The sequence below is a fragment of the Neocloeon triangulifer genome, unplaced genomic scaffold (genome assembly GCF_031216515.1).
Source record: "Neocloeon triangulifer isolate White Clay Creek 2 clone unplaced genomic scaffold, ASM3121651v1 ptg000017l, whole genome shotgun sequence".
In the NCBI taxonomy this organism is placed as follows: Eukaryota; Metazoa; Arthropoda; class Insecta; order Ephemeroptera; family Baetidae; genus Neocloeon; species Neocloeon triangulifer.
The window spans coordinates 8,792,046-8,815,692 of record NW_026775559.1 but is presented as its reverse complement, the minus strand read 5'-3'; the positions used below and the strand labels follow the sequence as shown (position 1 = coordinate 8,815,692).

General features: G+C 36.9%; 5 protein-coding genes across 6 annotated transcripts; 2 read left to right on the top strand and 3 right to left on the bottom strand.

The window, feature by feature from the left end:
• Positions 1–43: 43 nt before the first annotated feature.
• On the top strand, positions 44–2,479 carry LOC132203727 (uncharacterized). Its single transcript, XM_059631710.1, has one exon. It carries the CDS (start codon positions 1,012–1,014, stop codon positions 2,236–2,238), a length of 1,227 nt encoding a protein of 408 aa, XP_059487693.1. The 5' UTR covers positions 44–1,011; the 3' UTR covers positions 2,239–2,479.
• Positions 2,480–3,413: 934 nt separating this feature from the next.
• Positions 3,414–18,179, bottom strand: LOC132203495 (uncharacterized). Its single transcript, XM_059631306.1, has 7 exons — positions 18,039–18,179; positions 7,592–7,964; positions 6,846–7,355; positions 5,343–5,938; positions 4,725–5,010; positions 4,191–4,423; positions 3,414–3,971 (listed from the first exon to the last, which is right to left on the bottom strand). The coding sequence occupies exons 2-7, from the start codon at positions 7,955–7,957 to the stop codon at positions 3,602–3,604; spliced, it is 2,361 nt and encodes a 786-aa protein (XP_059487289.1). The 5' UTR covers positions 7,958–7,964; positions 18,039–18,179; the 3' UTR covers positions 3,414–3,601.
• On the top strand, positions 9,125–11,267 carry LOC132203081 (globin-like). Of its 2 annotated transcripts, none has more exons than XM_059630541.1 (4): positions 9,125–9,299; positions 10,071–10,276; positions 10,535–10,760; positions 10,898–11,267. In XM_059630541.1, exons 2-4 carry the CDS (start codon positions 10,104–10,106, stop codon positions 11,039–11,041), a joined length of 543 nt encoding a protein of 180 aa, XP_059486524.1. In that variant the 5' UTR covers positions 9,125–9,299; positions 10,071–10,103; the 3' UTR covers positions 11,042–11,267. The 2 variants fall into 2 exon arrangements, with proteins under 2 accessions (XP_059486524.1, XP_059486525.1); XM_059630542.1 differs by lacking the exon at positions 9,125–9,299 and adding an exon at positions 9,340–9,999.
• Positions 18,180–19,016: 837 nt separating the features above from the next.
• On the bottom strand, positions 19,017–21,792 carry LOC132203225 (uncharacterized). Its single transcript, XM_059630849.1, has 7 exons — positions 21,256–21,792; positions 20,871–21,034; positions 20,629–20,759; positions 20,347–20,560; positions 20,114–20,286; positions 19,707–20,058; positions 19,017–19,651 (listed from the first exon to the last, which is right to left on the bottom strand). The coding sequence occupies exons 2-7, from the start codon at positions 21,030–21,032 to the stop codon at positions 19,259–19,261; spliced, it is 1,425 nt and encodes a 474-aa protein (XP_059486832.1). The 5' UTR covers positions 21,033–21,034; positions 21,256–21,792; the 3' UTR covers positions 19,017–19,258.
• A 198-nt stretch (positions 21,793–21,990) lies between these two features.
• On the bottom strand, positions 21,991–23,562 carry LOC132203226 (small ribosomal subunit protein eS17). The gene is made up of 4 exons (XM_059630850.1): positions 23,442–23,562; positions 22,850–23,001; positions 22,556–22,727; positions 21,991–22,121 (listed from the first exon to the last, which is right to left on the bottom strand). Exons 1-4 carry the CDS (start codon positions 23,442–23,444, stop codon positions 22,050–22,052), a joined length of 399 nt encoding a protein of 132 aa, XP_059486833.1. The 5' UTR covers positions 23,445–23,562; the 3' UTR covers positions 21,991–22,049.
• Between the last annotated feature and the right edge of the window lie 85 nt (positions 23,563–23,647).

The window sequence follows — 23,647 nt, the reverse complement described above, 5'->3', positions numbered from 1 at the left end:
TTGGCTGACGATTTCTATTATAAATATAATACGTAGAGCTTATTTGTACATCCTTCCTATTTTTAGTTTAATAAATGTGGTCGTTTTAATAAATATTTTAAAATAAAGTGGGTTTTTAATTATTTTGTCTTGTTCATTATGGAGGTCCAGTGGCCTAATACTACTAAAAGACGCTTCTTTCAATATTGTGCTAGAAAGAAAAATAAAGAAACAAAAACATGTTCAATGTTAGAAAATAATTATCCAGTTGATGAAATATGTGGATTTAATGTTCATTGCCTTAAATACTTTGATGAGAATCATGGCGTGCCCCGAAAACACCAGCAACACAAGTATGAAACAAGAATGTCTCAATTTGAACCGCTTTGCCACTAAGTTTCAATAAATTTACTGCGTAATATACATTTTAATTTTCTTTTATTTTAATTAACTGCGAAATTTTCACCAGAAAATCTTGCGTAACAAAAGGACAAATTCCATATCAAATAATTGTTGATATCGCTTTTTTTTAATTTCGTTTATAAATTTTTATCTTTTTAAAAATTCACAATGTAAAAATGTGTGCATAAAACTAAGCCTAGTCACATAAAAATCAGTCCAATTTGAGTTGGTCAGTCTTATAATTTATAAATCTTTCTCAAAAATTAAATTAAAAAACAAGATAGAAAAGACAATTAAAATTTGTATTTAATTCGCGGCATACAATTTTTTGGTGTTTTGAATCATTTTGTAATGTAATTAATGATAAAATATAAAAGGGCAATAAATAAAAAAGTAAATTATTCAAATAATTGATAAGAAAATTAGCTGCCATTAGCATTTGTGTTGCTTTCATATAACGAAAGGAAGCGCACCGTCCCCCACATGTAACTCTGTCATAATTGATAATAACCAACGCAAACAAAGTTCAAGGGCAGGCATCGAGCGCTCCCACAGCAGAGTATGAGCTTTAATTTATATTCGCAGCAGCATTATATTCATGGTCAGTGTACGGTATAGAAGCCGCAGAGAATGGCAGAGGAGATGAGAACGCTCGTGGCCCAAGAGGACGTTGCGGCCGTCGCAAAGTGCATCCACGGGCCTGACGCGGAACTGCTTGAATATGAAGTGGAAAAGGGGACGGCGACTGTGCAGGGATTTTTGTCCCAAATTCTCCGGGTGGTCATCAAGGTGCAGGTTGGTGAGCAAAATTTCACCTCAAAATTTGTTGCCAAGCGACCGCCCAATTTAGAAAGCCAGATGAAAATGGTTAACGAATTTGGAGTTTTCAAGCACGAAATTGGCATTTTCGAACGATGTGCGCCGATTTTGTGGAAGACCTGCGCTGACCTTCCGATGGTCAGATGCTACCTGACGAAGGAAAATTTGATATACATGGAGGATTTGAAAGAAAAAGGTTTCGTCGCTCTGATCCAATCTGTGGTTGATTTGAGAGAAGACGTGCTCACAATAGAACACATAAAAATGGGAATAAGGACACTAGCGAAATTCCACGCTGCGTCTGTGGGTGTAAATTGGCTCGAAGAGTTTCCTGATATTTTCACTGAAGATGTAATGTTTGAAAAAAGTGATATTATGAAAAATGTAATAAAGCAATGTGTCAAGAAAATTGTCGTTCCCATTACCAAGCATCATTTCAATGATGAGAAATTCGTTAAAAGCTCAGAGTGGCTCGCGTCCGAAGAATACCTCAAAATTGTAACAGAAATCTGCAAACCCCACCCGAAGTTTTTAAACGTCCTCTGTCATGGAGACAGTTGGGCCAACAACATGATGTTCAAATTCGACCCTGAAACAGGAAATCCACTCGAAATAAAGCTGATAGATTTTCAAATCAGTCGTTACGCACCTGGCAACCGAGATCTGATGTATTTCATTTATGTTTGCTGCACCCCAGATTTCAGAAAAAACTACGAAAAAGAATTGCTCAATACGTACTGGAGTTTTTTCACAGAAGAATGCTCTCGGCAACATTTTGAATTGACGCATACATGGGAGCAGTTTTGCGACGATTTTGATAGCATTCGACCTTTTGGCCTGATGATGTCGGCGATAATGCGACCTGGCATCTTTATGGACGGCGCCTTTCCTGAGGGCGAAGAGGAACTCACAGATGAACAGTTTCAAACCATGATGGACGGTGGCAGCGGCGAGGAACAGGCCATCATGACGTTTAAAAATAATCCAAAATTTCGCGCTGAAATGATCAGTGCAATAGAAGAGGTAGCGGAATTATAATATAGGTGTTACAATAATTCAAAGATGTAATTTTTGTGTGTTTTGAATCTTAAAACTGACAATAATATACATAATTATTGACTTGTAAATTATTGAAAGTGTTATTAAAAAAACTCAAGATATTTAATATCTCACCATTAATATGATCAAATATAACATATACAACGTAAAATAATTGTTTAAAAGCATCTCAAATATTTCTGCTCTAAATGAAGAAAATAATGCTAAGAAACATCATAAAACTCACTGAAATCTTATTTATTTGAAAATATATATATATATATATATATATATATATATATATATATATATATATATATATACATAATGATATTCGTATTTTTTGTCTATATTGTTGAGAGGAGAAGAGATCATTCAAATTAAAAAAAAATAATAATAATAATTTTTACGCTTAATTCCAATACAAAAATGTATTTCAAATTGCCTCATACGTGTATTTGTCTAAAAAGTAATCGCAATTGTTAGTTTCGCTTAAGAGAGTAAGGATGGTTAAATTATTATTTAATTGAATGTGCAGAACCCTTCCTTATACCAACGAGTCCACTCCAGTCAGCAACAGAGAGGTCCAGCGCCTGCAGAAGTGAAAATAGTTGAAACCAGCATTACATGGACGATTTACAGGTTGCATAATATAAAGAGTTATTTTTTGCGTTTATCGTATTCATTACCACGGGTACAAATATTTAAACGGCGCTTCTGCAATCCAGCAGCCGGGATCTGATGTATTTCAATTATGTGAGTTTCCTCTTAATTAGCCTGAATAATAGAGATTTTTTTGCAATTTTTTTTTAATCTGTTAGGGTATTAATCATAGACATATAGGTTCAAGAAAACCCTTGTTTTCATAAAGCTCAAGAAGAAATTTTCTTGAAACCACTAGTTAAAATTTTATATTCGTCATTTTTGTGATAATTAGTTCGGCGCCTGTGGATGGCGTGGAAGCTTCCGCCCTCATCACCCTTACTGTCACTGACCTTAGTGACCTTTTTCTTTTTAATTAAATTCTTTAACGAATTTTCATTTTTATTTTTTTTTTATTTTATGCATTATGCAACTCAAATTTCAAAATTAGTAAGCAAGACTTAAAATTTTATTATGATTTTCAAATATAAATCGCTTTAATCAGAAAAATAATTAAACTTGGGTGAATGAAACACTAAAAACACTTCTATAGTCGCAAAATAGACATTTATTTACATTTCTGGTGGAATAAATAAATTTAAAAAAGGCAAACTTGACAACAGGTTCCACGTCAAAAGAAACTAATATTTATAATTTTATTCCAATAAATACAACAACACATACGCACAAAGTTTTCACAAGATCAGTTTTTTTAATAAGTCTATGGCAAGTAACCGAGCGAGTTCTCGAGGGTGCTCCCGGGGTAGCTGCCCCTGCGGCCGAGGGGCGCGTGCTCCTCGGGCTCCAAGGTGTGGTAAAAAACCTCGTCCTCGGCACTCATCTGGAATCCGCGGATGTCGGTCGTTTGGCTGAGTTTCATGTTGGAGAAGAGCGAGGCGATCTCGGTGGTCTTTTTTACCGCCAACGCCTCACTGGCCAAACTGCTGCTTCGCCGAGGTCGCGACCTCTGCGAGTCACCGCCATAGATCAGCCGGCCGCGGTCGTCACGCGCCGAAACCACCATCACCCGTTGATGCATTTGTTGCTGCTGCAGAGACGCCCTGCGAGCCGCGTGCCTTGCCGCATTGTACCTGAATTCAAAAAAATATAAATTTTTAAATCATTAATGGAATTTTTTATATAATACTCTTGGCGTAAGAAAGATGCAGTCATCTGCTTGGACTTTTGATTTAATTTGACAATATTTGAATTTTGATAAAATGTTCCTGTTTTTTGATGACCGATTTTAATTTACTTAAAAATTCCTACAAAACATTTTTTCGCTTTTATAATGCATTATGTTTTCATACCTGAAAAGTTCATAGTCGAGGGCCAGGTTGTCGACGCTGTGATACCTGGTCCGGGACGCAATGGACGCCGTCTGCGAGGGCAGCACGTCGTACACGTTCATCCGGCTGCAGTACGAGCTGGGACGTCTGCTCCTCGTTGTGATCGGCTGCTGCAGAAGCATCTGCAGACTTTGACTTGTTCGGTTGCTGGGCGGCTTGTTCAGGTGATGCCGCCAAGACGAAGACGTCACAAACTAAAATAACACAGGTGTTTTTAATTCTTCTAACCTCTTGCTTTATTAGTGTCTCATATGAACACAAATTGTTTTTTTTCTGTGCAATAATTTGGTGAAGATAAACGTTCAAAATTATAAAAAAAAAATAAAATAAAGATTTTCATACATTTGATTATTATTACATGCAATAATTTAAAATGTTAACAGTATAATAATTATACCTTCTGGTGTGCAATTTAAGTATGTTTTAAAAAAATATAATATAATATTGCACTTTTGAATAATTTACTTTAATTGCAATTATTATTATACAATTTACCTGTTTCTTGTTATTTTGCAGGGAGCAATAGCACTTGTCACTATCGAGGCAGCTGTCGGTGTCGCAAAGGCAAGAGGTGAGGCTGCAGTCGCTGCAGGAGACGTACCCTGAAGAAGACTCGCGCACCCTGACACTCATTTCGCCCTTGCGGATCAGGTTTTGCGCCTGCCTCCGCATCTCCTTGTTGGCAATGTTGGACAGGCGCGTCTCCACGGCGTCAGGGTTGCGTCTGCTGCGACCCCCATGACCACTGCGACAGGATGAACTTGTCGATCCTGAGCGTGGCCTATAAAAATATTATTGCATCGTTTTTTAATTAGAATCAAGAGGGATATCCTTCTATTTCAATAGTCAAGATTTTAAATACAAGAACTTCAAATTTATAAATATTTTGAATCTACTTCTTAACTAACCACTTTTTATTGTATCATATTAAAATGTGAAATAGAAATAAATGAATAATTCTTGAATAATGAAATTTAAAACACAGCTATTTAAACATTTCCGAAAGGTTTTGAGGTTCAAAAATATTTTAGCAAAATATTTATATCCTCTATAAACATTAGATAATAATCAATATATCTTTAAAATATAAATAAATTAAGAAAAACAACTGACCTTCTTCGGCTGATGAGGTTGGAGAGGTCCTCATCCTTGGCAGCTTTCTGACAAGATCCCTTGATCTTCTTGACGGACTTGCGGAAAGCGTGTCTGATGCCCCTCTTGCGTCTGCCCCTTTTGCGCGACTGCTTGACCTGCCTCTTCATGATGCTCTTGCTCCGAAGGTACAACTCGTCCTTGGTCAGGGTGACGGCCAGTTTGAGCAGCAGTTCCTTGTACAGAGGCTTCAGGTCATTGTAGGACATGCCGTTGGCGTTCACGATCTTCTCCAACACCTCGTCCATGTTGGAAACACCCTCCTGAGTGCGAATTTCGGCAAACAATTCGTGCAAACTGCTGCCACCGTTGCGCACCAAAAAGCTGCGACTCTTCGGAATGGTGATTTTGGTGAGGATGTCACCGTCAGGCTGGCTACGTCGACGCACCCGCGCGTCGTCGTCTGTCGTCGTGCAGTTGTCGCTGGCCGATGTCAGCAGTTTGTCGTGTTGTTGCTGCTTCGGACGCCGCTTCGGAGGAACCGGTGCTTTGCTGTTGACGCCGCTTTCCGACGGTTGCTTCGACGAAGCGGCCAGACGAGACGCGTTGCTCGATTTCTGTGAAAATAATTGCCTTCAATTAGTTCACGCACAATTTTTTTGATTTTTTGTCACAACTATTTGACCTCAGATAATTGTTAAACCTGTTATAACAGATTCTTAGCAAAGAAAATTTAATTGAAGAGCTCAAAAAGTTACTTCTAATGAAAATTATTTAACTGGAAAAGACTGGCTGAAGGCAAAAATGTGTGGCTGTGAAAAATAACGCAAATAGTTAAAGATTGCTTATGGAAATTTGGCATATAATTCTGGATGAAACTCCGAAGGTTTCAAACTTGCAAGGAATTTGTTACATTTCAAAATTGATTACTTATTGATTAAAAATGTCCAGGAAATAGAATTTCTTGAAGGAAATACCAACTGAACAGCGCTTATTTATTTTTAGCAGCTATTTAAAATTTCTCAAGAGGAAAACTGATTTTAATTGTGGTTTCATTCCCAAGAAATTGATAATTTATTTTTCTCAAATTTCGTGCTTGCGTCTGAGTAGCTTTGTATTAAATCTAAAAAAGAAAATAATAATGTTTTAAAATATTATAAGTAAGTTCTGTAACCACCATTGATATAGTTTTATTTTTATAATGATACGATTCAACTGCATCCTCTTTTTTAACATTAATATTGTCCTTCAAAGTATACATTGCACTAAAAAGTTATGTACCGCTTTAATTTGTAAATTCATGATGTTGTATATATACACACTTTTCTGTTTAATTAAGACAATAATAATACTGTTTTAATTTAAAATTTGATATGAACTAAGAAAAATTAATATTTTAAATTTAAAAAATAAAATAAAATGAAAAAGATTTAAAAAAAAAAAGCAAAATACTATTTAAATATGAAGCGACAGTATGAGTTAAATTATTTTATTTTTAAATTTAAATAAAAGAAAAATATTTACTCTTTGCACTGGTTGTTGAGGTTTACTTTTGAGGTTGACCATGAGTGCCTGGTAAAGGTTGGCGGCGATCACGATCGCATCCTCGGCGCAGCTGCATTCATAAGCGTGGCAGAAGAGTTGTCTGGCGGCGGTGCCTCTTTGGCGCATGATGACGGCCAGCAGGGGCGAGTGCGCGCCGTTCGCCACCTGCATGTCCCGCTCGTCCGTCAACTCGGCGAACAGGGCACTTTTGTCGTGGCCATCAGGGTCGGCGATCAGCGGCAGGAAAGCGGCCCGGCTGCCCTCGGCCCGCGCCACGCACTTGACCGCCGCCCACACGGCGATTGTGGAGAACGAGTGAAGTTCCGGTTTGGCACTGCCCGGCTGCGTCAGCTTCAGGCCCTGCGTAGAAATCTCCATCCGACTCGAGGAGCCCGTCGAAGGCTCCGAATCGGCTTTGTAACGGAAATACAGTTGCCGCAAAGGCTGCTGCAGGTTTTGTAATGTGGTGTTGTTCTCAGTCAGTGGCACCTGAAATTCATTTTTGTAAATAAATCAAGAGCCACAAATTTCTGGAGATTCAAAGGGATTGAAAAAGAAAAAAAAAAGAAAAAATATGTCAACAGTATGACAGTATTTTAATTGAAATAACAACTAGAATTTTATATGGGAGGCGTTGAAAGTAAAAATTATCAGCAAAAAATCAATTTTTATATGGACATGAATTTTATCCAATTTTAATCAACATTTTTCAAATTATAAAATACCTTTCCAAGGTAATTGACGGCAAAACTCTCCTTCTCCGTCCCATTGGGTTGAGATGGAAGATTCGCTTCAGGCCTCTTGAGTTGCCGGTGGAGTTCGTCTTCAGAAGAAGAGGACACTTCCTGGAACATCTTCTCGATTTTCACCTGCACGAAGTTGCTCGGCCTGGAAGGTGAGTGCCCGTAAAGCGAGGAGCGCGAGTCGTCGAACATGGCATCGATGCGCTGCTTGTAGACGGACTGCTGCTCTGAACTGGCCACGGACACCCGGTCGGCGGACAGTCGGAACTGGAAGCTCGCCTCGGAGCCAAAGGGTTTGCCAGAAAGCGCCTCCAAGGGCAGTGTGCCGCTGCTAGTGCAAGCCACCATTCTATCCCTGCAACAAGACAAATAACAAAATTATAAAATTTTATTGCAATATAATTTAAAAAGGGAAAAATTTAATAAATTTTATGTTATATTAAAGATTTATTCTGATCTTTAAGCGCTAATATGTTTTTAGTATTAATATTATTAATATTATTATTATTATTATTTTTTATTTATATTGTAAGAAAAAAAAATTAAGGATGGTATGGTCTTTTGAAGCCATCTGTGCTTGGCTGCAACATTCTCCCAGCGTGGCCGAATAGGAGGAACAGTTAATCAAATTATGAGCCAGTCATTAAAATCTCAGCGGTCAAATTTATATATTTAATCATAGCCAGATGTGTGAACATCGCATTGCTGTGAATTCGCTCTAAGTCTGCGGTCACGGAGGGGATCGTTGAGGAGGAAGCGGAGAAATAAATAATCTGCACGGCAAATCTAACGCGGACGTTTCAAGACAAAAGCGCCGACGGCTTCTTCAATCGCGCACCAAAAGCAATTGTTGGCGCGCCACATTTTTATATCCTGTATGTGTCGCGCACAGCAGACGAGGATGTGTGTCAGTTACGCTTCCATTGTACGCGCATTTCGTCACTGCGACAGCTGACAGAAAACTTGAGCATTGTTCGGAAATTTAATTAGAACTTCAAAATTTCGACGAGGAAAGAAATCTGGTTTATTTTCATTTAACTGTCTTTGTGTTGCTAAAATTGTATCATAGATAACAGAGATTTAACCCCATCACCTCACGCATTTTTATTGTGAAATTTTTTGGTTTAATTTTAGAGCTGGAACCGTTGTGACTTCTCCGTTTAAAATTATTTTACAATTTTACATCAATTAAACGAAATAGGCAAGAAAGACTTGTCACTGACCCTAGAAAGTATTAAAAAATGATCGCTTTTAGTAAATTAAATCCACTTAAAATTCATTCATACAAAATTGTGTTTTAAAAAAATGCCCACAAAATTGAGTTTAAAAAAAAATAAAATGTGCACGTCTCTGAACAGAATTTGTTTGGATCTAAAAATAATAACCATGGGCTTAAGAAATATCTGGCGCAGACGATTGCTTCCGGAGCAGCACCCGCTATCAGCTTGACTTTTCTTTTATTATCTTCAAAACACGTGATCAGAATTGGCATAATACGTGCGCTCTTTCAGCAGCACTTTAGTTTCGCATGGACCAGGCCGTGAACTTGACGCATTGAGATACTGGAACATATACGTGGGCTGAGAGTAAATTTACTAAAAAATTATTCGGTAAAACCGGTGCAGTAAGAGCAGAGCAGTCAAATCAAGAGCACGATTTGCAACCTTTGGTGTATTGAGGACAATTGCAAGTAAGTAATAATCTGGATCAAACCTTTGAAGGTTATTTTATTCAATGATTTAATTGATTTTGGTGATCCTTAAAATATTTTTAAATTGTATTAGGAATACGAAAGAGATAACAAAAAATGTAACCAAGACAAAACAAATGCTGTTATCAAAAGCGTCACTTCTTAATTAACGAAGATGAAGTGCGCAAATTAAAAACAACGCTACTCAATTAATGCAAGCATCGATGCGATTAGATAAAAAGCGAGTGAGGTTCTTCACCCCTTTCGAATAAAGTTATTAAAATTTAATTTTTAATTAACCTAATGTCAGAAAATTAAGCATGTAACAAAAATGCGGACGAAAAAATGTGTGAAATTGAGCGACCCAGGAGGTCTGGCTTCTGTATTGCCCTTTGACCTCATAAGCAATTTTAGTATATCACAAGTCTGCATAAATTTAGCTGTTGATTCGGTGAGGACGTGATAAAATTTGATCTGCTGGAAGCATCAGAAGCTGCTGACTGTGAAACCGGACACTCGCTCCGAACTGCAGAGCAAAAAACGACCCATGTGACGGCGGGGGCCGTGACTTGACGCGAATGAAAAGGATCGCGCAAAAACTAAATTGCGTTTCAGACTATTCAGACGCTTCATTTAGCAGTAGTTAGTGGCCGGACGAAAACCTAAACGCACTCTCGAGTTTATTAAGCGCCATTAACAGGTCCCACATAATTGTTTTGTTTCAAACTTATTTCAAGATGTATAATATTTTTTAAATTATTCAATCTGTAGGCTCAAAGAAGAAAGCTAAGCCTTGACTGCAAGATGGCAAGTGTGTTGGAATCTCTACTCGGCGTTTTCGGTTTTGGCCAGCCCAAGGATCTGGACGTAGAGGACCCTGTGACGGGACTCACCCCGCGCCAGAAGAATCTCGTCCGTTCAACATGGGCACTTGTAATGCCCAACATTAGAACGGTCAGCGTGGAGTTAATTATAACGTAAGTACAATAAAATATTTATTTTCATATTATTTTTTATTAAAATTTTTTGTAACAATTAATTTCCACTTTGAAATTGAATTACAACAAAATAATGTTCTCATGCAATTTAAATTGAGCTATTAGAATTTTATCATGTTTTTCAATTTTGTTATCATTAAATTTTCAATTTAATTTCTCTTTCTTGAAAATTATTAATTCAATGAATAATTAGCTGCTGATTATTAATAGAGTTTATTTAAAAAAAATTCTTGTTAGGTTCTTCGATAAGCACCCTGGGTACTACAGCTTGTTCAAATCGTTTGAAGGCTTGAGCATTGCGGACCTGAAGACAAGCAAGAAGTTTACAGCCCACGCCACCACTGTCTTCCACGTTTTAGCCAGTGTGGTAGATGCGTTGGAGGACACCGAACTTTTGGTTGAGTTGTGCACAAAACTCGGCAAGGCGCACGCCGGCCGAAATGTGCCGCCCAGCGCATTTGAGGTCAGATTTGATGAAAATTTAAGGAATATATTTTAAAACATTTATTTTTAGCTTAATTTTTCATAGAAACAAATCATTTTGTTTTATTATGTTGCTGTGAGAATTTCAGTCATTAAATTGTTTTTAAAATTTTTAAGGACCTCAAACCGATTGTCATGCAAGTGCTATCTGAGAAGCTGGGCAAAAAACTCACTCCTTCAACGGCTGAGGCATGGGACAAGACGCTCACTGTTGCGTTCTCCCTTATTAAAAAAGAACTCGCCGCCCCTGCAAGTGAATGAGAAAGATGCAGATTTCCCAATTATCTATCGCTGAACATGTATTTTTGTATAAGAGATGCATTTTTTTAAATAATTTTCAACAGAGCATTTACATTTAATTAAAAATTCAGTGTTTTCATCATGCTCAGTTGCCACTCACCTGCTCTTAATAACATATTTATGGATTATATATGTTGGCAGAGAATGCCCGGTAAATATTAATAAACATTATTTGAAACTAAACAGACCGATCACTGTTTTAACTTCGTCTCCATTCAAAACTAAATGATCGATTGAATATTTTATCAAAATTAATACCATAGTAAAATTGACACAGACTGATGAGATAAATTGTGTAGATAAAAGAGTAATTAAACAGCTCTGAAAGCAGCCTTGAAGCCTCTCTAGGTGAAATTTTACAGTGATTATTTTTATTTAAATTTTCTTTGCGGTCAGTGTGATATTTCAGAGGTATAAAATCGGCTATGAAAAGACTGCGACTTCACCACAATTAAACGCAATTTCCGCTTGAATGCACACGGAATCTCGCATCCTAATCCTCTGTTTCAAATATACAGCAACTGATCAAAAGGCCGATTGCGCGATAGGAGCATGAATATTTCAAAACTAATCGCTCTAATCAACAGTTAGTCAGGTCGTTTGCCAGTAAAATTTACGACCGCGCGATGATGCGCGTGAGTTCCAGAGCGCGCAATAAACAGCCGGGGCTAATAACTGTGTTGAATCGCGTCTAGCTTAAGAATTGTTGCACACAAGTCTTGGGGCGAAACGCTTCAAACAAGTCAGGGGCTTTTGAAGGCAAAGTGCATTTTTATTACTTGCTAATTAATGCTTGAGTGTCTTTTTAACTTATAGCTCAAGGCTTTTTGCGGATGATTGATTCTGATTTTGTGTGGTTTCTTCAAATTTATTAAAAAATTATCGAAAATCAATGCAAATTATTCACGGAGGAAGAGAAATGGAATTTATTCTGTTCTGAAATTTGGAAATGAAATGAAATGAAAATATTTCCATTAATAATAAAATGTATGTTAAAGCGACACATTGATTTTCACCCATTTTTTACTCCACAATTTTCACAATTGAAAAGCATGATTTTTATTAATAATTTTATCTCTCAGCTTTGCTAAACATTTACAATCAAAAATACATAATTTTACGAGATTTGCAATTTTTCAATAATTAATTGTTAATTTCCTATCAAAGAAATTTTTCAATTTGATTCCCATCACAAATCATCATCAAATTAAGCCATGTCAGCGACTCTGGTGATGATTACAGGGCGTGAGGTTCGCAACTTTGCACTTCTCATTGTTGTCAAAGAGCAAAAGTTGCAGGAAAGGATTTTTTTGTGTGTGACACGCGGGGCAATTAATCCGTTCCCACGCAACCGTCAGTGCATATGCGTGTGATCAGTTAAGATCACTTTCGAAACTTGCCAACAATGGAATTGAATTCGTCCTGTCTACCATTTGCCAATGGAGTCTCTCGAGAAAGTCTACTATTGGCACTTGCACCCATCGCATGATTCGAAAAGACACTTTCAGTACCGCAAAAAATATTTATTTGCTTCAATATCTAGTAAAATAAGCACATGTCAAGGCGCTTTTAGCCTCTGAGCGTTTTTAAAGATTGATTAGAGGTGATTTGACATTTTGTTCGAAAGTTCATCTCGGAAAGGACTTAAAAAAGCCATCATATCAGTTTCAGGGAAAGCAGCGGTGAAATGCGACCGATTAAAAGATGATGGAGAGAATTAGGAAAAAATAAATGCCAAACCGCATGTGCGAAAACCAGTTTTCCCGCTACGGAAGTGGTGGAATTTAATTAACCGGCCGCAAATAACAATAATGAAAATTCCTTAGGATGGTATATAATTCAAATTTCGGACCGGTGTGGTCCGCCTAATTTAGTTAACTGCTCATCTAATTCATCGTACCAATTCGTCTTTAATGGGATTTCCTCCTCCTTTTCGAGATCTATGAGAGAATTTTCGTATGCGTCGAAGTAAATTTACAAGTGTCCTGGTGCAGAACGGCGCGCGAGAAACGCAAACACGCGAGTCCCGTTTGATGAGAGGAGCACTTGCTTTTGATATAGGAAAAAGATGCGCTCCGTCATTCCGTCTGTCGCATTGCCGCGTACGTTCAACTCAATTCTCCGCGCACACTTCCTGAAACGCCGGCTGCAGGTCGCGTATTTGACTCACCAACGCTTTTTTGCTTTTCGTTGAACGAGAAAAGTGGAAATGCGGATATTTATGGCATAACTGGTCTAGGATCGTTTGACTTGCGACCGACCGGTCTCACTCGGCATAATGAAAATTTGCTTTGTACAAACGTAAACATAACTGCGCTTTTCATCTAAGTCCGCTTTGATGACCGTGGCCGCGAGCAACATTTTCGTGTAATTATACGGCGAGAACCGATGATATAACATCTCGTCCCGTTTGGTCCTCTGTATAATAAATAAATCGAGGGTAATAAATATATTGTTGTAAAATTTGACGCAGAAAAATGTGTGCAGAGCTGAATAATAATTATGTTATAATTATATAATTTTAGGGTATAATTTGAGTTGTGACACCCTGATTAAAAATCACTTTTGGAACCGGTACTAGACATTAAAAAGTGTTAAACCCAATTTATGAATTATTTTGCTATTTTTGTGTGTCAGATTTTGTGAGCAAGAAAATAAACATTTACAAAGAGAGAAGCTATGCGCGGATATTCTAATTATGATGCGATCCAAAGTTCAAATGTAGTGGTAAATGAGAATATTATTATAAAATTGGTGTATCAATGAGACAAAATTATATAATAAAAGTTCATATTTTAAATCTAAATTGTTATACATTGTAAAAGTTACTATGTATTGTATTTTTCACTGCAATTTATAATCTATATAATTTAATATCCAAATTTATCTTTCCTTTTAATATGTTTAAAATAACTAAATATTCTTTTCAATTTCCTTTTTTCTTTTACCTTTGAGCTGCCGCAGCATACATTTTTATTATAATCAAATTTATCTTTCAAGAATTTTCAAACTCTCAGTGGATATATTTGCATTAAAGTTTACTTTGAATATTAAGAAACAAAATTATGCTGAAAAAATGGCTCTATAATATAATTAAATATGAAATTATATTGAGCAAAGAGATATTCAAATATAACAAAACAGATCATTGAATATAAATTCAGGAAGTTGCAAAATTATACTCATTGCGCTTTTACTCATTAAAGTTAAATGACGTTGCGCAACAAAATAACTAATTATTGTTAATTTGAAGCAAAACTTTTTAAAGCAGAGATTATATCCCTTCGTTACACACGACAAGCCAGACTTCATTCTTACTTCTCTCATTGCGCCACTTTTGAAGAGTTTGACCTGTAAAAGCGAGCAATACCGGTCTTTTTAACGAATGCCATGATTAACACGCACAACACATCAATGCCAAAGCTAAATTAAATCAAAGCTCGCGCCCGTCGACCACAAGCAAAATTCAGCAAATTGGCTGGTGTTTGGCAACACGACCGCAAAGCATACGCCGCTGTTTTTTCTAGGTTGACAGACTCAACACTGTAGCCCACCAGTTTAGAAATGAAATCTTTCGCAGCGAAACGGGTTGAGCAGGACGGAGGAATTTCAGAAAGCTTGTGTTTCTAATGATTTTCATTTGTATACAGGTTCTAATTCATATTTTACTTTCATCCTCAATTCGCCGCGATAAGTCATATGTCAAATTTAAAACTTCTGCCTGACGAAACATTTAATAGGAACCTGTTTAAGGCAAACAAGGCAAGCAGGATTTTCAAGATAGATTTCAACATTAGTCCTCATTAGACTAGACCTTGAAAACAGACAGATCTAGGACTGTTTTATGACTTATGATATAGAGTTGGATTATTAATTATAAAATTGAAATAAATTATTAATAAATTTATTAAAAGGATAAATAATTAATACTTTGTATAAGTAGGCCGGTTTTAGAAAAATACCAAAAAAAGCTCCATAATTGATTTTAAAAGAGTGACAAAATTGATATTGTATTTCAAATTCATACCAAATCCTTCAAAAAAACCCTCTGGATAAATGAAAATATTTGGAAAAATATAGGCGCAATTAATAATTTGTAATATTTGAAGTTTAAAGTGAATTAGTAGTAATTAACCAAGATGAGAAGTCAAATAAAAAGGGGAAAAATATGTGACTCATCAGATAGTTTAATGGTTTAGAGAAAATGGTAAAGTAAGTCAATGTCAATGTGTACCAGTATTTTTTCATGAAATGCTATCAAAATGAGATTTAAGCGGATTTAAGAAAGAAGGTGCTAGAAATTTTTTCCATATAAAAGTAACACTTTCACAAGAGGCGGGCAGAATTAATTGTATTTCCTGCATGTAAATATATATATATATAAAGGTTAAATTGCACCTGTGGACGGGATTAAAAGCAGAGACCACATGTGTCGCCCTAGTTGGCCAACGCAGTGGAAAACTCTCGTTTTATTAAAACGCGAGCGCGCACACAAGAGGCGCTCACTTCTTTTGTGTTTGATAAGAGTGGAGAGAATTAATTTCCGAGCCGAATGCGAGGAATGAGGAGTGCGAGATAGAGATCAAAGAATTAACTTTCACGCCTTGGCCGAAACGCCAACGAGGAGGAAAAAATTAGTGAAAAATTATTAATCGTTGTTTACATTCGTATGTTGCGAGCGAAGGAGGTCAGCGTGAAAATAATTAAGCCGCATTTGCATGGAAAGTATCGGACTGGTCGAGAAGCAAGTTTTGGGCGTCTCTTGTCTTTTGTACCGTCTGGCTTGCTAGACTCGTTTTTCGCCCATTATCCTGGGGCCAAGAGGTCCGCAACCTCTGGTGCCGACTATAAAGCAGTAGACCAGGAAGATCAGAAAAATTTTAATAGCCAGGTCGTAAAGTCAGTTTTTGTAATATATGCATTATTGCGAAGTTGTAAATCTATGAAGTGATCCACATGATTTTAAATTTAATAACTTGGATAATATTTTATAGTTCATGAGCACACCTGTCTTCGTGATTGATGTAATTTTTTTAAGACTATTTTATTCTAACCGTTAGATGGATCGCGTTTATTGGAATAGCAAAAACTGCCTGCGCATGATATATTATTTGAGCAAACAGTTTTTATAAATCTGCTTAATTGTTTCAACCTTCAAACCACTCAGGATTTGATCCTGCCGAAGTCAACTTTTGATCATTTTGGCCTAGATTTAACCGGTCTTGTGTACAGAGCAAACGTGTCCATTTATTTTCGAAGGTCGAAGATGCCGGTACCAAGGTATTACTCTTTTGCAATGAAGTATTTAAATTTTTACGCTGAGAAAAATGATGCGTGCACGTCTCTCTGTTTTTAGCTGTTGACCGGCAGCGTGGCGAACAACGCCTCGAACCAGTAACCCAAAAAAATGGGATGAATATCAGAGATGCTGTGTTGACGGTCCAGCTTCTTGCAACTACCGTTAAAAACGTGCCGTGCTTATGTAAGGCATTTAGATGGAGTAGTAAATCGCCATCAGGCTGTCGAGCATAACGTTCATAGCACACGCACTCGGCCGCGAGTAGCTGTAAATTCAAATGCGCGTTTAGCATAACAGCTCGCGTGGCCCAGTAAGACAAGCCGAGCAAATTATTGATCAAAACATAAGCACCATAATTGGTTTTCTCATGGTTGAGTATCCGTTTTTCGTAATTTAGCATTACCGAAATTATCACAAGCTAGGCTGCTATCGGAAATGTTATCTGAACCCTGATTTCCAAAAGAAAATGAGAATAAATCAAGATAGAAACTTCTAAAAAAGTGTCAACGATCAATGTTGAAAAACAACCAATTTCCATTAATACGCGTCAAGTTTTCACGTGTTGGAGAGAATTCGCGATTAGGAGAGAAACTTTCGTGATCAAATAGTGTCGCGAAGTGAGCGCCTTCCACTCTTTCGTGCAAAGATCGGGAGGGTTTTTTGCAGTAGCAGTCAATACCGTTTACTTGATGAAAATATTCCAGAGTGAATTTCTCCATTTAACGCGTAACAAGCCGAGCGAGCCAAGTAGCGGGTTTCCAAATTTATTGATATTACCCGCAAGATTGTGACAGCAAAGAGAAACTACTGTGTTAAACACAATTATAAGACTCCTTATTTAAAAGCTGTTGCATGTTTTCATATGGCGAGAGCATGAAGGCGTTTCTGACTTTTGAGCACCAAATAAATAAAAGTGTATATTAGATCCAAAACGTAAATAAGGTCCTCAAGGCTCTAAATTTTACACACATTTAATTTAAACTAGTTAAGCAAAATTTTTTAAATGAGAGGCGGACAGAGAGCAATTGAAAGCGATTAATTAAGAAATAAAAACGCCAAATCGTTTCAAAATTGTTTTTAAAATTTCAAAATTAAATTTGTCTTATTTATTTACATGTCTTAAGACTAAAACCAAAATGTTAAAAAAGATCAGATCAATTGCTCGTCAATAAATTATTTTTCATTTGTGATAAAAATAATTGTTTTTGTTTTGGAATTAGAATTTTGAGAGTTTCTATTCTTCAAAATAAACCATTTCAATCAAATTTTTATTAATTTGAAAATAATCTTTCATTCATGCTTTTCAGTCTTATAAACGGGTTTCCTTTGCATGCATAATTTTTGTGCCTGATTGAATTTATTCAACCTGAGAAAATTGAGGCAAAAGTTAAATCTCTGGATAATCGCAGTGCGCAAACATTTGTTCCAATTCTGCTTTGTGACAATATGTTGACGTTAGTTTTCTAATTTGCGTCCCAGAAATAAATTCGCACATATTTCCACAGTGGTGTCCTAAACACACAATAGGTTGTTTGGTGCCAGAGACCCACTAGACGAGCGGCAATAAAATTTTGACAACAGCTTAGAAGTTCGTAATTTTTTAATTTTGTCAACGAGCAATGTAGAGTAAAAGCCGGCGACTGCGGGAATCGAGCTTACCTAGTTTTCACGGCAGCAACAGACGAGAAAAGCGTATCCGAATGTCATGGTCGGAAGCCTGTTTCGCGCACCATGCCTTCTCCGGCGCTCGAGTCCAACTAACTGACTCACTGCCTCTCTCGTTCGCTCACTCGGCACGCACCAAACACAACGGTGCCTCTCGACTTCTCTGTGCAAATCGAGAGCCCGCAAGTCCCACCATCGGTCCTCTTTTGCTCCCGGCGCTAATTAGTTAAAAAAAACGTATCATACCAGTTAAAAAATTTTAAGTACATAAACAGCCTTTTCGCCTTTTCATTATAATTCTTTAACTTTTTTATTGGAGATTTTGATATCTTCCATGCAGTTGCTTATTTTGGCAATGATTTTCTTAGATGTTAGTGACGTTTATTTTGAGAGGACTAGAAACTTGTCTTTGAAATCAAACAATTGCAAGAAATCTTCAAATCATTTTCCGTCCTTATGCAAATAAAATACCTTAATGGCAATTTCTATAATTAAAATTTGGATAATATAATATCCTTAATTAGTGATATGTATATTTTGCTACATTTTTATTCATTCTTCTCAGTCAATACAGAAATTTAAATTTCAGTTTAACAACTGTTATTTGGTTTTCTTATTATACTTAAAATTAGAAGCTTAAATAGTTATTTAAAATCATTTAACTTCTGACGACTATTTTAATATTTTAACAGCTCTAGCGCCTGCATAGTGAGGAGCTATGCAACCCTAGTAACCTGCCTGCTTTGCAAGTCAGTCTGAATATCAGGCACAGGCATTAACCACGTTTGATGTATAAATTAATAAATAATATTGTCTTGTTGTCCAAACATTCTTTCTATTTATTGACCCATGCAGCTTCTTCAAAACAACAGGTCTGAACTAAAAAGATATAATCATAAAATTTTATTTTTTATTAATATGAACTCCATATTTGAACTAGATTAAAAAAAAAACTATAGACGAAAATAATATTGTTTTCCTGATTGCTGATGATCATTTTTATTGAGCAAATAATATTAATTACAAACATTTGAGCAGATTCATTGACAAAATTATGTTTCTTTTGTACATTTTACAGAAGAATACATAACATTGTTTCTTTTTTAAGCTGAAAAGAAAATTAAATTTAGCTGTATAGGAACTAATACTTTGATGAAGCAATTATGTATAAATGTAGTTGGGATGAAGATGATAAATAGCATCAAAACCATCAATCAAATCATGATAGGGATGCACTTGATTGCTTGTATGAAGTAGAAATAAGGATCTTCGTACTCAAAGTCGTCGTTCAGGTTCTTCAGGCTTAACTCATTCAGTCTGATGAACGGAATGTCAATGTCTTTCAAGCTCTTTAACACAGCAGATGCATCAATGCCTTTATAGCACCCTTGCGGATTGACAAGATCAATTTTGATGACGACAATGCTCTCCTTGGGAACAAAGAGGTGCCTTAAAAAGACCACATCCAGTGGCTCATTGGTAGTGGACTTGACCGTGATTTGTTCGCAATAATCACCAACATGAGAGTTTGAGATGCTAACCCTAAGAACCTCCTCGTACTCAAAGGTGTTGGTCCTTTGCAGCCGCAACTTCTTCACAGGGGACAGCTGCAAAATTTAAAACTCAGAAATTCTCAAAACAAACAAAATTTAATAAATCCACCTTCTCCATTTGCACTCGGTTCAAGATTTGGAATCCAGCCAAATGCAAATCATGGGATGCAATGAAGGTGAGGCGGTTGGTGATTTCGATGCCAGAACGGACAGTGAAATTCCGCTGCTGGATTTTCAGGACGTTCTCGGGAATGAGTGTGAGATTTGTGTGCTTTGAGGATGTCAAAAATCTTCCCTCCCTCGCCTTGCACACCACGTTGGGCACTTCTTGGTCTGAATCTGAGAAAGCGTTGAACAAAGCAGTCTGTTCCTCTTCAGTAATGTACTCGGAGATCAATTGCACAGCTTCTCCGTCCAGGGACAAAATTCGCAGGTAAGGCAACAGACTTCTGAAGCAAGACCTGGAAAGTAAACCATATTAATAATTAAAATTAAAATATAATCTTGATTATATACCTCCTGTAGTGCACAGGCTGTTTCAAAGTCCAGTCCAAGCAAGCCTTAAGAAGAACAAATTCGTCTGCATCGGCAAAGAAGGGATCAACTTGTAGCATGGCAATCAAACTCTCTTCGTTGGCGCTGAAGAAAGTCGGATGATTGATGCATTGTTTCAGGCAGCTGGCCAGGAGCTTGAAATATAATAATTGCTTTAAAAAAAATATACAATTTTTAAATTCAATTTTGCACACCTTCAAGCAGGCGTCCTGAATGGAAGCGTCCAAGGGCATCTTGGTGATGGAATTCATGACCTGCCAGACGTTGTCCACTTCAAGCAAGCTGATGATAAGGTGGTTGGTGTACATGATCAGAGGCTCCACTTTGAAGGATCGAGCCACTTTATTCAAGCTGACGGCAACGTCGACATTGGTGATGGGATTCAGAAACCTGCCAATATGAGTGAATCTGAAAAAGTGGAAAGGGGTTAAAATAGTTGTAGTATTAAATGGGAGACAAGATTTCAGTACACTTACTCAATGAGCAGCTCAATAATGTTGGGCTGGAAATTTCTCACTACCATCCTACTTTTGGTTGTCATTGCATTGAAGGACTGCTCGAAAGTTAAGCTAGCGACCATTAAGTCACGTTTGACAGCATTCACTAACTGCCAAAATATAAAAATCACAATAATTTATACATTTTAGGCATACAAAATGTAACTAAAATTGCCAGGCAATTATTGACACATTACATTATTTAAAAATATTTAAATTACCTTATTGGTCTCTGAACCACCTGCAGCAACCAGAACGCAGTCGGTCATGAAATTATTTTTTAGAGCAGTGAGCTTTTCGTCCAGCATCATTTTTTCCGCCTCCTCCATTCTCTTCTGTGCTTCCAACTTCCGAAGCGTTGCTTTCAACCAACATCCATCCATAACTTGATGCCGATGCGAAGTATGTAAATTTAATTAAAATTAACAAAAGTTTATTGCATTTGCACTTTGATGCGTGCAGGTATAAAATGCAGTCTTCAATTAAGGCGATACAATTGAGCGTATGTATTTCACTTTTTTATAATACATAGATTCAGCAAGCAAAGTCTTGAGTTGTGGAAATGTCATTACATATGATGATAATACAAAAATGGGAAAATCTCACCTGCGTCTCCGTTTGAAATTTGAAAAATTTCTGGTCAAATCTCTCTTCTCAACTCTACTACAGGCAGTACAGACTACAGACGCCGCGGGTTGGACCTGTAGCGGTTGTGCCCACTCATGTGCTGACTGGTGGTGGTTTGGTGTTGCGCTGCAAGAGGCAGAGGGCAGAGGCACGACTAGACAAGGATGGGATGATGAGTCGTCAAAGCAGCCGGCGCAAAAGAAGAAACAGGAGTGAACGTGCAAAGTCCATTATTGGGAGAAACAGGAATGGGGAAGAATTCCAAATCGCACGTTTTCCATTCCGCTCCCTGGACAAGTCTTGACAGGCATATTATGCCGCCGCTAGCAGCCGCAGTGGAATTTTTCCCTCTCCCAAAATTGCGATGAATAAAAATGATCTTGAACAGAGGAGAACTTGCAAAAATTGCTGTTGCACCGTGAATATTGAAATTTGAGCAGAATAATTTCCTACATTATTTCTTTTTAATACTGATCCACCTTTAGTGCAATTAAAACGGATGAGCGTGTAACTGACGTGAATAATTTTAATGCCTTGCTGACAAAAGCATTAATAGATATGAAGAATCAGCAAAAATGCTTTTGTAATTGTTTACGTACACACAGGGCACTTTGTATAATTTTATTTGATTTTATTGAAACAGTGTGACAGAGCCAATTTTCTACAATAATTGCTTTCATTAAAGGGATAATAATAATTAGGGGTTGGTAAAAGTTTTAAGTATGGAAACGCAATTATTTATTTTTTTGTTTTTATTATTAACTTTAAGAATTCTAGTTTCTCCTGGGGAAACCTCCCTGGGTGTTTGGCTGGGTCAGCTGAAGACCAGAGATGTTGTTGAAATCCTGTAATCAACAAAGATGATAGATTTTTAAGAAAAAGGACAATTGTTACTGACAATTTTCAGCTTAATGGTTTTAACTTTATGGTTGTGTAGCGCTGCTAAAAAAATCTTACAGAACCAAAGGTATCAAAATTATATTTTGATGCAGGGTATACATTTTCAATATCTGCGTGATCTGCGTTTGATAATTATTTTAAATAAGATTTACCAACTTAAATGAAAATTATTTATTCTTCTCGGTCAATTCAAAAATGTTAAATTGGAAAAAAGAGAAGAAAGGGTTTATAACTAGCAGATGTCTGCTAAAACGCCAGACATCAAAAGAGACGGCCGCCGCGGTAAATTTACAAAGGTTATACAATAAATGAATAATTTCTACTATTTAAGATCTTCCAATAAGGAATTATATATGAAATGTAAAAAAAGTGTACTGACCAGCATCTTAAGCATTTCCTTGGTCTCAGGATCAACCTCAATGATGTCACTCTCGAGAGCAGACACGTCGGGCACATAGTTGTCCCTTCTCTCGCGCTCTTCCTCCTGCAGTTTGATGGAAATGCCACGCACCTGGCTGTGTCGCAGCCTCTTCATCAAATGTGTAACGAAGCTAAAAAAAAAATCAAATTGTTGTATTACAATGCCAAAAAATGTTTAAATGATTACAAAGTGGGTTAGGTGTATTCTTGATTTATGCAATACACAAATAATAAATAGATAAATTATCTTTACCCAGCGATTTTGTTTCTGAGGGGTTTGCTAGGAATGATAGCGATTTCCTCGCAAATGCGCTTATTCGTGTGGAAGTCGAGAGTGAGACGAGTGTAGTACTTCTCGATGATGACCCTTGCGGCCTTCTTCACCGTCTTCGTGCGGACACGACCCTGAGGAAGGAAGAAGATAAATTAATATTAATTGAGAGAGGGTGCATAATTAATCAATTTGGTCCAACATGCATGTCAACACATCAAAATCATCCACATGTGTCACAATGGTTTTTGTTTACATCCGCAGGGCTTGGAAATTTTACAGATTTGGGCGGTTCATTCATGAAATGAAAGTGTCGGATTGAAAAAAGAAGCGCTAATCACAATTTAATATAATATTACAATCAATTAAAATTTAAATCGGGCAGAATCAAAGAAATTTGGATTTTGTGAAAGGCAAAGACCACGGTTGCGGCTTCTCGGATGGGAAGTAAACAACGCTTTGCGGACTTAAAATAATGGCATAAAATTGAAGTACGGATCCTCCACTAACCGGAGAGTGAAGCAATCAATCAAAAATAACAATTTAGGGCCGGATGAATCGAGATTTTGCTTACCATTTTCGAAAAATGAAGTGGGCTGACGACAAATCAAGCAGACGTGAGCGGGCCTAAAGACTTCCTTGGCAGACAGGGCAGCCAACATGATTTTAGTGCCCTACTTAAAATCAATTGCCGAATTGTCGGCTTTTACTAATTTCAAAGGAAATTTTGGAAATTTTTCACTGAAATTGGAGACCAGTATTAATCATTCTTTCAAGAAA